A 15,641-nucleotide genomic window follows, 5' to 3' on the forward strand; every position below is an offset into this window, starting at 1 on the left:
CAACTCCAATATAATGAGACAACTATCCCGCATGGAAAGAATAATAGGAATCAAAACGGACAACCCCAAATATTGAAGAGAACAGAGTTGGTTTTTTTAAAGAAAAATTACCAATACACACAAGACAGATGCATTGTCGGAGTAATGGGCTGTCGGAGTAATGGGCTGTCGGAATAGTGGGCTGTCGGAGTATTGGGCTGTCGGAATAGCGGGCTGTCGGAGTAATGGGCTGTCGGAATAATAGGCTGTCGGAGTAATGGGCTGTCGGAATAATGGTTGTCAGACTAATGGGATGTCACCGTTTACAACATTATTTTTTGTTCGTTTTTATTTTTTTGTAACAAAATCGACAGTTAACAGAATTCGCAAAACAAAATCGATAGTTTACACAATTTACAAAACAAACTTTAAAAGTTTATAATTTTCATTATCCAATCTTTTTCATATTTTGTTATAGATACAGGTAAAGGTTAACTTACTAAAATTCATTTCCTTATATTAAAAGTATGAATCAAATTCTTTGAGAAACAGACATCATTCACTAAATATAACGCCCAGTTTTAATATTTTATCTTATTGTTTCCTTGTAAAATTAATTAAGTTATCAATCAAACTTTTGGTCCACAGACGACATATATACAACTGACCAAAAACATTGACATTTACACGGGGTTTTTCTTATTCATTTGAGAAAAAAGTCTCGTCTTGTGGTTATTAGATGGATTTCTGTTTGAACAATACAAATATATATGTCAACGAAGTGTCGATTTGATAAACCTTGTGTGTGTCTGAAGAAGGCGATCACAACAAAATATTTCAAATCCGAAATGGCAATCAAAAATTGTGTTCATACTTTTAATTGTGCAAGAATATTGATCAAATGGATAAAAAAAAACATGACTCCACAAACTGATTGGAAGCAGTTGCATGGACTAATTCATCATATTGGTTTTTTTTTAAAACTTATCGTACCTTATGACAGAGCACAAAATAATAAAATTAACAAAGTTAAACAAAGTAACTCAAGGTCACAACTTAGTGTTCTAACGTTCGCCTATGAGTCTAGTATGGAATTTGCGCTAATTCTGATATTATCGCTGATTATGAAATAATTTGCTTTTTTTGCACGTTTGTATTTTAATGGTTTGATGGCATATAATGATTAAACAACAATAAAGCAACAAATAGAGTAAAGACTGAACAGTATCATTGACGAACCTTCATCTGTACCGAAGTACCGACTAGTACCAATATAAATTATTTCTAAAATGTGTATATTATTGCTTGACCAATATAGGCGTACCATGCACAAAATAAATAAAGTATTCCTAAAATGTGTATATTATTGCTTGACCAATATAGGCGTACATGTACCATGCACAAAATAGATAAAATATTCCTAAAATGTGTATATCATTGCTTTACCAATATAGGCGTACCATGCATTAATAAATAAATATGTAAATATGTTGCTATCAAAAAGCAGTTAACGTGTATATATAGTGGCTATACATCGAAGGAACTTATTATGATTTATATAAATGTCATTTTCAAGTGTCACGTGACTTATGGAAAAGGCGTCATTTTCTCACAACGTAAATTTTATCAGCCTGAGTACAGACTGATACAGTTTTTCTTTGACTGTTTTTTTTTGTTGTTGATTTTTTTGGGGATTTATACAGTGTGCCTGCTTCTACTAGCTGATTTTCGGTTTTTATATTGAATTCAGATTTTGAGTTGTTTGTTATTATGTGAAATTGACATCTTTCCTGACATGCTTTCGGCAAATTGACAAATCAAGGTAAAGAAAAATGTAAGTAATATGTTATTTATATATTTTGTTTATATTAACCTGATATCAACATATTGTAAGTATGTTTACATTCACCTACCAATATTTAAGGTTATTCATTACGTTATATTCGGTTTTATAATGCATCATCATGGTATTAGATATTGTATTCTTTTTTAAACAGTCCGCATTAGAACTGAGGACAGAAATCTTATTATATTTATATGTGCATTGGTTTTCTGTTGAACAGTTTGCAACAAACGTTTATATGTGTACAATAATATGTTATTTCGAAACGGATTTTAATATTCATACAGAGGTGTAAATGCTTAATAGTAATACAATGCCTTTGGTGACAATTTTATGAATTAAAGCAGTATTATAGTACTATATATTAAGGGACGACATCAAAAGTTCAATGTAGGATAAACAAAACTTTAATTCATTTAGTTTTTCACTGACCCCTATCCCCTCTTAACTTAATTTGGGAAAAATTGATTGACCAATAAGGATAAATAAAAAATTCGATGTCAATTAAACAAAACTTGCAGCAATTTTGACCCCCCCCCCCCGCCCCCAAACTATTTGAATTAAGTTATTTTTTTTATCCTTCATAGATTTTTTATTGGTCAATAATTCAAATAAATCGTTATTTGTTTATAAAAATAAGAAGACCTGTGTTTGTAAAGTTTTTTTTTAATGATACTCACAATTTCCATCTTTACATTTATACAAGAACTAAATTAAATCTATAAATCAAAGTTAAGTTGACATTAGTTTCGGATGATGTCATTTTGTTTTGTTCTTCATTTATGAGAATTGCTGTCTGCATCTTTTTCTCCATGGGCATTGGCGCTAGAATTAAACATCTACCTTAAAGTTTAAAAGTAAAGTGCATGTACACTCCATGACTAATATGTTATTTTGAAACGGATTTTCTTATTGATATGTAGGTGTATATGCTTAATAGTAATAAAATGCCTTTGGTGACAATTTTTTTTATATCTCAAGTCAAATAACAAAATGCATCGAATACTAAAGAAAAAATTACGAAATGACAAAAACAAATATCACCCCACAAAATGTAACAGCCAAAAGAGGAATTGACTAATCAACACAAACATGACATAGTCCAGCAGAAACTTAATTTAGATCAGGAGTAATCTTAGGTTAGAGTGAGGGTTAGACACCAACAAGTAACCCAACCACTTTCTGTATGTACAAGTCCCAAGTCAGAAGCCAGTAATTCAGTACTAGTGGATGTCGTTTATTGCTGTAAATCATATTTGTTTTTTCGTTCATAGACATAAATCAGTCAATTAGTTAAGTTTCTTGTATGCATTGTTTGACATTTGTCATTTCGGGTCCTGTTATAGCTTAGTAAGCAGTATGTGGGTTATGCTTATTGTTGCAAGACGTAGGGTGACCTATGGTTGTTAACTTCTACGTCAGTTGGTCTCTGATGGAGAGTTTTCTCATTGGTAATTAAACCAAACCTCCTTATTTTGATATAAGTTCTGGAGTAGTTTGTTTTTATGTAAGTTTTGATTATTTTAATAAATTTTTACACAATATGCTTTCTTTTCCACCAGAAGAAGTTATCATTCCCAAAACACTTTTGGTTTTACATGTTTCTTAAAATTAAATTTTGATGGTTTTGCTAAACTTAAAACAAAACAAAACAAACCAAACTTTATTGCTATTTTTCCTTCCGGTGTATCTAATATCAAAATAACGTTTTTTACGACCTGTCATTTGCATAAAACGATCATTGTGTTCCGTTTGTTTCCTTCGTATATATGATAAGTTTCATACAGCGTCATACGTATATCTAGCGGTTTCCTGTCAAAGCTACACACTGATTCAGATTTTAATTGAAAACTTGCCAACAACATAACAAAGGCCAAGTTTATAATACATGTATACTTTTATTGTTGTCTATATATACAAAACATTATATATACCACAAAACTTCTAGCGGTTTATAACGAACACATATCAATCTGATAAAGTTTAAGATGCTCAGCAGTCAAAGTTAGCTATTATTGTACATGTGTTCAAAGATTTGTCTTTCCCTGTACAAAAAAAGATGCTGCTTTTCAATATGCATAGACATACATGTAAACCAAATTATTTCAGCGAACGATCTTTTTACGACTTTGGGCGCCAGGATTATTCTCTTGTATAATTATTAAACTTGTAGTATCTCTGATATATATCATCGGCGAAAATAACACGATATCGGCTAAAAGGGCTGCTCATGACAAAAATAGTCATCAAATAACAAAACATAAACCTAAAGACAGAGCAACACTAATCCTATCAAAACTTTCGTCTAGGGAAGGTAGCTCACATTTCTGGGTAGGCTGAGGCCCAATATAAACAAACCGTTTTCTCATCAACATTTATATTCTTTCTTTTTCAAATTCTAATCACAAAACAAAATCGGAACATAATATTGTAGAAAACTATACAAAGAACGGGTGCAGTCAGTTCGTAATTCTTAATTTTATTGTCATAAAAGGAAAATAATATAACTATGACAAATTTATACAGAAAATAAACAACAACAAAACATTAACTGATTTGAATGCATATATAAAGGGTTAATCTTCAAAATATAGATTGGACTTTTTATTTATTTATAAGGAAATTCTTTTTCAAATTGATTCACTACCTTCCCCCTTTTTTATCCGTTTTTTCAATTCCAAAGCGTCAGCACAAATCCCCTATCGGTCACCGCAACAGATATTACAGCCGAACTACGCATTACAATAAATCGATTAACAAGGTTAAAATTTCCTACAAAGTTAAAGTATATTTTAATCTTGAATTAATATATTCAAATTAACGCGCGCATAGTTTAACTTTATAAAATCTAAAATTGGAATATAGTACAAAGTTTAAAGAAGGGTGGATGTTTTTCGGAGATTACACTTCTACAGGAAATCTTACATTAATATATATCCTCCAACTTATATTAAGTATACTTAAGATGAATCTTCAGTGATAAAAGCAACTTCCGGTATAACCATGTACGCCATATACCCTTTAAAGTAGATATAGAGAAAATGTCAAAATTATATGAAGGACTGATTATTTTTAATTTGTCTTTTTTCGAAAAACTGCGCCGCGCTTTTGATGATAAGAACTTAGAAGATCTTTTTAAATCATCGTAAAGGAATTTCCTTATTTGTTTGAAAACTTTGCGATATGGACAGATTTGTGTCACTGAGTCTTTACCGGCATATCTTTGCAGTATTTATCAAGGAATAAAAACTAAATTATTTTTTTTTTAGAGAGAATTTCAATAGTATTAAACAGGTTGTACTGTAAATAACTGTAAATACTTCTGCATTGAATATTGTTTTAAAGGACAAGTTAAAAATTGTTGTTGGGTTACTTGTAATCATATATATTTAACCAATTACATCTGCTGTGTACTTATATGGTCTTTCGTCAGTTTTTGTATGTGATCATGGTATTACCGACCGTGCTTTAGCCTTATGTTTTTGTCATTGCAATCTTTGTATCCTCTCCTTCTGTTTAAGTCGACAAAAAATAGGTTTCGTAAATGCAATGATTTCTATACTCATATGGTAGGATATGTAGCTTCCACTAGAATGTCCCGACCTATGTTCAGAGGTTTTTGAAAAGCGATGACTAATATTTGCATATGGTATGAAGCTTCCACTAGAACGTCCCGGCCTATGTAAAGAGGTTTGGAAAAAGCAATGACTAATATTTTCATATGGTAGACTATATAGCTTCCACTAGAATGTACGGGCCTACCTTCAGAGGCTTGGAAAAAGCAATGTGTAATATTTTCATACAGTACACTATGTAGCTTAAAATAGAATGTCCCGACCTATGTTCAGAGGTTTGGAAAACGCAATGATTTATGTTTTATATGTTAGGGTATGTAGATTCCACTAAAACGTCCCGACCTATGTAGAGAGGTTTGCAAAAAGCAATGTCTAATGTTTTCATATGTTAGGGTATGTAGATTCCACTAAAATATCCCGGCCTATGTACAGAGGTTTGGAAAAAGCAATGACTAATATTTTTAATGGTAGACTTTATAGCTTTCTCTAGAATGTACGAGCCTATCTTCAGAGGTTTGGAAATAGCAATGTGTAATATTTTTATATAGTAGACTATGTAGCTTAAAATAGAATGTCCCAACCTATGTTCAGAAGTTTGGAAAAAGCAATGTCTTATGTTTTCATATGGTAGACTATGTAGCCTCCACAGGAATGTCCCGACCTATGTTCAGATGTTTTGGAAAAGCAATGTCTAATGTTTTTATATGGTAGACTATGAAGCTTCCACTGGAATGTCCCGACCTATGTTCAGATGTTTGGAAAAAGCAATGACTTATATTTTCATATGGTAGACTATATATAGCTTCCACTAGAATGTACGGGCCTACCTTCAGAGGCTTGGAAAAAGCAATGTGTAATATTTTCATATAGTACACTATGTAGCTTAAAATAGAATGTCCCGACCTATGTTCAGAGGTTTGGAAAACGCAATGATTTATGTTTCATATGTTAGGGTATGTAGATTCCACTAAAACGTCCCGACCTATGTACAGAGGTTTGCAAAAAGCAATGTCTAATGTTTTCATATGTTAGGGTATGTAGATTCCACTAAAATATCCCGGCCTATGTACAGAGGTTTGGAAAAAGCAATGACTAATATTTTTAATGGTAGACTTTATAGCTTTCTCTAGAATGTACGAGCCTATCTTCAGAGGTTTGGAAATAGCAATATGTAATATTTTTATATAGTAGACTATGTAGCTTAAAATAGAATGTCCCAACCTATGTTCAGAAGTTTGGAAAAAGCAATGTCTTATGTTTTCATATGGTAGACTATGTAGCCTCCACAGGAATGTCCCGACCTATGTTCAGATGTTTTGGAAAAGCAATGTCTAATGTTTTTATATGGTAGACTATGAAGCTTCCACTGGAATGTCCCGACCTATGTTCAGATGTTTGGAAAAAGCAATGACTTATATTTTCATATGGTAGACTATGAAGCTTCCGCTGGAATGTCCGGGCATTTGTTCAGAGGTTTTGAAAAAGCAATGTATAATGCTTTCATATAGTAGACTATGCAGCTTCCACTAGAATGTCCCAACCTATATATAAGATGTGGTATGATTCCCAATGAGACAACTCTCCACAAGAATGGTTCAGATGTTTGGAAAAAACAATGTCTTATGTTTTCATATGGTGGACTATGTAGCTTCCGCTGGAATGTCCCGACCTATGTTCAGAAGTTTGGAAAATGCAATGACTTATGTTTTCATATGATAGACTATCGGGGCCTTTAACAGCTGACTATGTGGTATGGGCTTTGCTCATTGTTGAAGGCCGTACGGTGACCTAGAGTAGTTAATTTATGTGTATTTGGTCTCTCGTGGAGAGTTGTGTCATTGGCAATCATATCACATCTTTTTTTATGTAGTATCCACTAGAATGTCCCGGCATTTGTTCATATGGTATGTAGCTGCCACTTAAATGTCATAGCCTATGTTCCACTGTCAATTTGTTTTTACCCTTTGCTATATTCATATTTCACAAGGCAAATTTTCATCCTCAACATTTAATTTTCCAGTCTGTTCAATTTTTACACACGTTGACGTTGACTGTTCAACTTTTTTGGTGTGTCTTAGAAACTTCTAAACTGATACCACACTTTAAAAATAATAATTAAATTAATAGATGTGCATTCAAAAAGAGATTGGTGAAATGATTATTTATTTAAATTACAAGCTGACATTTGTAATGCACCATTGCAACATGTTCTTTTTGAACAATGTTAATATAAGAGTGAGGCTTGTGGATGGTCTTCAATGTGTCTAACCCTTGACAATCATTGAATTGTGTACATGAATGCTAGCAGTCCCGTATCAAGCAGCCTTGTCTTATATTTTTTTAAGAACGGTATATATATGCGTTTACATAGGGAGATTTATCATGTTAGCAATTAAGATGGATAGCTAAAACTTGATTTGCACTCGGAAACCTTCTTCCGGAGTGACTTGTTTATGACAAATTCAAATATTTCTCCGTTTAATAGGTCTTTCCGGTAAAAGTAGTTATAAATTTATAATACAAAATTTGCGCATAATAATTTAATACTATTACGGTCAGCAACTTCAAAAACAGAATAAAGTATTTCTCATCATAAAAGGCTTCCATTATGTTTCGTTTAATAACTCATAACAACTGAAAACTGGTCTAGTTTATAAAAATAAATTCAGCTCTCATTAACAAAGTTTACATTTGTTGGGAAAAAAGTGTCTAATGAGTTTGAGGAACTAACATTTTGTTCTATTAGTTGATGACAAAGAGGTTAGAATTAAAGGTGAAATATTTTCTGACCCGTGCCAATGAAAATGATTAGAAAATTCCATTTCAAACGAAGGAACACTTTTAATCTGACATTTTGTCGGGTGTCCCAAATAATAGAGATATCTACTAGTACAGGCATTCGTAATAAAGTTTTATTAACAAAGACAAAAGCCAAAGAAAGAAAATAATGGGGGAAATTAGCATAAAAAAATCAGCAAAACATCGGTCTCTGTCCACGTTTCATGCGTCTCTTGTCATGTGTGTCTATCTGCTGTTTGTCATTTTCGAAGTTTTGACCATTTATGTTATCTTTTATTTGTTCTTCTGAAAATTCAGCTTACAATTTATTTTTAAATGCAAATATGGCGCCCAGTGTAGTCATCATTCTTAACCCCGCGTTAAGATTTACATTTATTCTCATTATGATAAGTGGCTATTCAAGTTGACATCTTGGACGTATGACATCCAGTCTCGTTTTACGATCATTAGGGTTGCAATAGAGGGGCATCCTTCATTTATCTTATAGATCGGAAATTACACACTACGTTGTTCTGGGGTACAACACGGGTTTGTTTTATGGAATTAGGTGTCCTCTTTGCGGTCCGCTTTTAAAAACAAATATGTCGAATTATCCAGAAATCATAGACATTGCTTTAGAATGAATATTATGAACACAAATCGTATTTAATAGCAGAATATACACACTATATATATTATGTCGGAAAATATAGAATGTATGTGTACGTTCAACGAAACAAAAGAAAGCGTCCAACGAGTCTCGCTTTTCTCTCTGAAAAACATAACTTAAACAAACAGGTATCCTTATACAATTTAGCTTTTAGATTACTTTACTAGTATATTTCTATAAATATGAAACTGATATAACTTTTTAAATTTTTTTAACTGGTATAACTCTTTAAATTATTAAACTGGTACAACCCTTAAAATTATTTTCTGGTACAGCTCTTCAAATCGTATGAACAACAAATATAACAGGAAGTACATGAGTATCTCTATGTAACTGTTGTGTCCGGTGGTTGTGCAATACCCATTCGACTAGCAGTATTATGTAAGATCTGTACAATTATATTTGAGGACATTTTAAGTTTAATAACGATAATTTGGTTGGTAGTTTCTGTGTCATTTGTTTTTTTTTGTGGAGAGTTGTCTTATTGGCAATCATACCACATCTTCTTTTTTATACATTAAATAACAAATTTAAAATCAGGAATTATTTGGGCATTCAAAAAAATAATAATTAAATGATGTTTCCCTGTGTCTGGCTTTAAACTTATTCTTAGACCGGAAACTTACCTTTTCTTCCTGTTTCTAAATTTGTTCAAATACGTGCATTATGCACTTTTAACGCATCAAATAGACTATAAGTTTGGCTAAATAACGCTTAGTAAGTAAAGAACGAATTTTAAATGAGACTAAAGTTCAATATATCATTCCTGTATGTCACATTACTTTCCAGGACTCACAACGAGTTTACTGCTATTTAATTTTAAAAGACAAAAGAGCTTACAGATACAGCATGTATCTAAGAATACTGTTTAAAGTTTATTCTTTAGATAAAGATAAGTGCGCCCGATTGTATTTTTCTACATCTAATTAAAGCTTCTGTTGTTATATATAATTGTATGAAGCCAACATATAATTTTTTGCTTGGTAATCTACATTGTGCCATTCTGTTGCATTGTATAAACGATCAAAAGTAAACATGCTTTTAAGCGGTGCAATTTAGGGTAAAATTTGCGCCAGTTTATGTTTTCTTCACACGAAAAAGTGACCGAGAACCAGATTGTCCTACCATAATGTCGATAAAAAGTCGAAAAATAATATACTGCGGAATTAAAAGTCAGTAATATGAAAATACTAGTAGTCTATCATACATGGTTAAGACTCTGTCTGGTACGATTTATAGCGATGTGATGTTCAGTTTGATCATAAACTGATATGTTTTGTATTGCACAAAAAGAATTGACTGATGGTCATATATGCAGTGCGTTCTCATACTGTTTAAACTTGAATTCGATCTTTGTCAATCACAACAGCTCTCTGTGTGCTACTAAAAGTTATCATAGATTGACCATTTTGAAAATATAAATGGCCGTTCATTGCATTAATAGTTAGATTGGTTTTAACACATTTTATTTTTTATTTCAGATTTCAATATGGCTATTACAAATCAAACCGACAATCAGACATGGACCCTAGAAGAACTTGAATACAAACAGTTTTTAAAAGAGGACATTTTAGTTGTCTCGTATCTCGTCTTACTATCAGTGGTTGGAACCATTGGAAATGGACACGCTCTTATTGTTTATTATTTTCGGTATAAAGTTTCAAATCACAGGACATTCGTCCTCTGGTTATCAGTTGTGGATTTACTCGCCTGCTGCCTCGGGATACCATTTGAAATTTTTGATCTCCGATATAGTTATACGTTTCAAGCAGTTGCGCCATGTAAAATATTCCGATTTTTAAATCATTTTGTAAGTATGGGATCTGGACTTTTGCTTGGAGTTATTGCTCTTGAGCGGCACCGTAAAGTTTGTACGCCATTCAAACAGCAAATGGACGAAAAGTGTGCAATGAAAGCCTGCGTAATAACAATAGTTGTTGCTTTGGTTTTGTCAGCGCCTAGTTTTGTGTTCTATGGACCAGCTGCTAAGAAAACCGGCTCAATACTTGTCGGTAGCGATTGTACAGTGCTTGCCACATTTAAGGGAAGTTCGTACTTTTGGGCATACAGTGGTCTCTTCTTGTTAATAAGTACCACCATTTTCATAATTTGTGTAATAGCTTATGTCCATGTTGGAAGAGTTATGTACAAGCAAATGGTGTTCAGAAAATCAGCTCAAATTTTTAAACAAAAACCATCAAACGGACTATCACGATCATCTAGTCATGAGAATGGAGCGTGTGTTAATGACGACGAATCGAGTGTGAACACGGATATGCGTGTCAAGATCTCTACAATAGACCGAAAAATTACAAAGCAAAACAACCAAAAACACAAAAAGTTTGTGTTAGATCGATCTAAACGTATAACGCTCATGTTTCTAGTTGCAACAGCAGTGTCTTATTTGGGTTATTTACCATATAATTTTATCATTTTGATAAAAGTACTAAATCCAAAGGCCTACAGAGCAATGGATCGTGTACTCGGACAATTTATGGGAGTATTACTACGTGGCTATTTCTTGAACAATGCATCAAATCCAGTTGTGTATTGCTTCCTTGACAATAGATTCAGAACGGAATGTAAGAAATTTTACTCGCGTTTAAGATTATACTTGTGTACAAGGAGGGAAAAAGAATTATCATTTTAGAATTCCTATTTTGTGCGTTGTATGCATTTTTAAATGACGGTTAAATGTCTCTTTACCAAAGACACACATAATGGCAGCAAATTCGATGGTCAAGTTTATCAGTTCATTACATGCAAACTGGCAAGACTGTTGTGTATGAACTAGGCTAGACAATTTCGATGTTGCAGAAGATATTTCACCGGAAGGACCGATGACAATCGAACACAATTCTTAATCCGTTTGAATATTCTTCGTGTATTCATGTAGGCCTGGAGATATTAAAGAAATAACAATATCCATTCATCACTATATTTCCAAGACACTGCCTTTATTCATTGTTACATAGAAATTTCTTTTTTAAATAGAAGCATTATATTTTTTTTTATTAAATACATTTATGCTATGAAAGCGTTTTTATTAAAAAAAAAATATTTTTTTTTATCTGTAATTTAATTCAGACTGTGATTGAATCATTTCGGGGCCTTTTATGGCTTACTATGCGATATGGGCTTTGCTCATTGTCGTTCGGTGACCTATAGTTGTTAATTTCTGTGTCATTTGGTCTCTTATGGAGATTTGTCTCATTGACAATCATGCCACATCTTTTTTTTTTATTTAACAGCATAAATGGCATGTTTAGGGTAAGATATATAAAGTTTGTTCTAGGTTAGGTGTCCGGTAAAGGGATTGTGTTAGGATAATGTATTGGTTTGGTTCAACTTTATGTTTAGGGTAATGCTCAATCCTAGTTGGGACCCCTAAAGGTAAAATCGAAGGCCCACACGGCAACATTTTATCCAAAACAGTTTCCATTCAAAGCAAGTATTCTTGCATTTGAATCCATCTGAATCAATAAAGTTCGAAAAACATGAAGGCCGAAAATATGATCTCCCGAAGCAGCTGAAAGCACCAATAAACCGCTCAAAAAAAGATAATGCAATCCCATTTTTCTTTTCAAGGATGAACAATTCACTGCTCTGGAATCTGTGTTCGGGTTTTTTGCACCTGATTCGTGTGCGAGGTCATGGATGCAACCATTGGCCGAGTTAAATACAAAAATAAATGATACATGTAATTTCTGCTTCCTCGCCATTACCCTGCATTTAGGATCAAGAGCTTTCACACTTAATTGTCCTCTTTATGTTTTTTTTTCGAGCGTCACTGATACGTCTTTTGTAGACGAGGCGCACATTTTAATCAAGGTAAGTATATCTATGAAGAATTTATTCGACATCTAAGTTATGGTATGGTCATCAGTTTAAACCCTTAATCCGGTGAAAGGAGCCATATTAAACGCGAGGTGTGAATGTTTCCGCTCTGTGTTGAAGGATTCACTATGAATTTGTGATGAAGAAAAGCAATACAGGCGCTGTTCCTTTGATTTTTGTGTTTTGCCGAACATGTTCTGTTATTTTACATAAATGGATACTCACATATCCTTTCTTTTCTAAAAGAGAACCCTATTTACAGTCTTCAAATATGAAAATGTGGCTGTGCACTGTGGCAAACCGCATAATATTCTGACTAATCGAGATGTGAATAAATTAAACAAACACTATGAAAGATATGTCAATAACGTATTATTTTCCATTGTCTTACTATTAAAGAACATATAATATAAAGATAAGACACAAGACAAACACCTGGTCTCCACATTCGATGGTGAACAACCTGCTTTTCGTGAATCACAACAAATTTCAAATATCGATCACTGGACCAACAAAATTTCATTAAATCAAAATATCTTCAAATATGCATAACAGTTAAAACAATATAATAACGATTTGGTAGATAGTACACCACAAGCACAGAAGAAATAATTACCAACAATACCGAATCAAAGAATAACCGCAGGATATAAAGGAGGCAACCATTTGATTTTCTAAGGAACCGGGAGATTTTGGAAATACGAATCCTGCTTGGATAGATTTGGAAATAAACTAGATACCATTGAGATGGGAGCCATCTTTGTGGGCCCCGCTGTCAATAACGTGGGGTAAATAAGTTGTATGGATAATCTGATATTATACAATTACAGTCTTTTGATGAGGTAAATGTGTAGTTTTGTTGACTTTTGAAAAACTGATATTCACTGAGGCCAACGGCCGAAGTGAATATCAGTTTTTCAAAAGTCAATTAAACCACATATTTACCGAAACAAAAGACAGTAATTGTTTTATTCCATATTCCGAGAGAAATGTATGTAATGGCAATTATTAACCAAAACCAATTGTACATCAATCGTTTTTTTACCAAAATAGTGCAGGTAAAAGCACGCGACGTTATGCGCGGTGAATATCCTTTTTCCGCAGGTGAATATGCTTATTTATTCAAAATCCCATTCATATAGAAAAACCTACTAAAGTTTTATTAATATGGAATAAGAAGCATTATTTGTCACACACACTCTGGTGTCATGTACAAACCGACAGACAGACGGTCAAGTATAAAGTATGAAATAATAACGGTTCTCGAGAGGTAGAGCGGACACAATTTGTTAAGAACAACGAACGGATGGACAGACCGACGGACTGACCTTTGACCTAGGATGCATACATTATGACACATTCTCTGGTGTTGGTTAATATATATGTTAAGTTGAAAATGTTTGTCAGGTATAAAGTATGAAATAATAACAGCTGTCATCTCAAAATATAGTGTGGATCAAATTTGGTAGCGATGGACAGACCAACAGACAGACAGACCTTTGACCTAGGAAGTTGCACATACATCATGACACACCCTCTGGTGTTGGTTAATAAACATGTTAAGTATTAAGTATAAAATCATAACGGTTATCTAGATATGGAGCGGACACGGTCTTCACCACAGGACACGGGGTTGTCAACTGAAACCAAAGTTTTTGACCTTGACCTTTGACCTAGGAAGTTGTACATACATCATGACACACCCTCTGGTGTTGGTTAAAATGGATGTCAAGTATAAATTTTGAAATCATAACGGTTCTCAAGATATAGAGCGGACACGATCTTCACCACAGGACACAGGGTTGTCAACTGAAACCAAAGTTTTTTTTACCTTGACCTTTGACCTAGGAAGTTGTACATACATCATGACACGCCCTCTGGTGGTGGTTAATAAACATGTAAAGTATTAAGTATGACATCATAATGGTTCTCTAGATATAGAGCGGACACAAAGTTAAAGTGTTACGGACGGACGGACGGACGGACAGACTGATCACTATAGGGCGACCCGCCTAAAGGCGGGGCCCTAATAATACTTCCTAAGACAGGATGAAAACTAACATTCTACCACGCAAACTGCAGGAAATAATTGTGTTCAAAATAAGAAGAAGAAGCCAACGTAGCTACAGGGGAGAGCGGTGGAAATACATGTTCCCAGTTTGATAAAATATAAAGTTTAAAACAAGTATTATCAATTAACATTTAATTAGTAGTTGTACACCTTTTTCTTATAATTTGAATAGTGATTTATTTTAACACCCTCCCATTTATATCCATCGTCTCTTTGTTTAAATAAAATAGTCATTGGAAATATGAAATTCAAAGCCCAGAAGTCCCCGAACACAGACCGGAAGTTTTGATTTACACTATTATTGCACTTAACCTTGACCTGTTTGGCGAATTCGAACATCGTTATTCCTTTGAACACTAGAACGGTCTGAGCAGTACAGTAGACTATACCGAGTAGTCCACAAATAAACTCAATGTATAAATGAACTATTAGCAAAACGATATGGAAATTTAGATCCTCCGATCCTAGAACCCAACGATATACTGTAATCGGCGGTAAATAATTCGTCCATGAATATGCTACTGGCCAATAAAAAGTTTCTAAATAAATCCATGTAAAGTGAAATGCGACTGCTCCTATAATTATTGAATAAAATGATAATACGTAGAAGTATCGTTGATTTCTAAATCCTATACAAGTTCCCACAAAATAGCAATGGTGGTCACGTTTCAGAATGCAAGTTCTACATATATTACAGTGATATGCCCGTGGAGGTATATGTATTTCACAATCCTTGCAGTAATTCCAGGAAATTCCACCATCATCGCGTGGATTGTTCATCATTTGTGGGTGACCATTTGAACGTGCTCCGTCTGCAAGAAATGACTCGAAATATTCTGGTGGATTATTCCATCTTTCTTTAGTTTCAATTGTCGGGTTGTCACGTGT

The 15,641-nt window shown here is 33.5% G+C and overlaps 1 protein-coding gene across 2 annotated transcripts; it reads left to right on the forward strand.

Annotated features, from left to right (window-relative positions):
* Positions 1 to 1,566: 1,566 nt before the first annotated feature.
* Positions 1,567 to 11,907, forward strand: LOC143054152 (cholecystokinin receptor-like). 2 transcript variants are annotated; one of them, XM_076227064.1, is made up of 2 exons: positions 1,567 to 1,801; positions 10,327 to 11,907. In XM_076227064.1, the coding sequence occupies exon 2, from the start codon at positions 10,335 to 10,337 to the stop codon at positions 11,493 to 11,495; it is 1,161 nt and encodes a 386-aa protein (XP_076083179.1). In that variant the 5' UTR covers positions 1,567 to 1,801; positions 10,327 to 10,334; the 3' UTR covers positions 11,496 to 11,907. The 2 variants fall into 2 exon arrangements, with proteins under 2 accessions (XP_076083179.1, XP_076083178.1); XM_076227063.1 differs by having other exon boundaries at positions 1,571 to 1,813.
* The last annotated feature ends 3,734 nt before the right edge of the window (positions 11,908 to 15,641 follow it).

This window comes from Mytilus galloprovincialis, chromosome 12 (genome assembly GCF_965363235.1).
Source record: "Mytilus galloprovincialis chromosome 12, xbMytGall1.hap1.1, whole genome shotgun sequence".
NCBI lineage: Eukaryota > Metazoa > Mollusca > Bivalvia > Mytilida > Mytilidae > Mytilus > Mytilus galloprovincialis.

Bases quoted from the DNA above. Each gene is read 5' to 3' on its own strand.
- LOC143054152 (XM_076227064.1), top strand. From the start codon at position 10,335: ATGGCTATTACAAATCAAACCGACAATCAGACATGGACCCTAGAAGAA.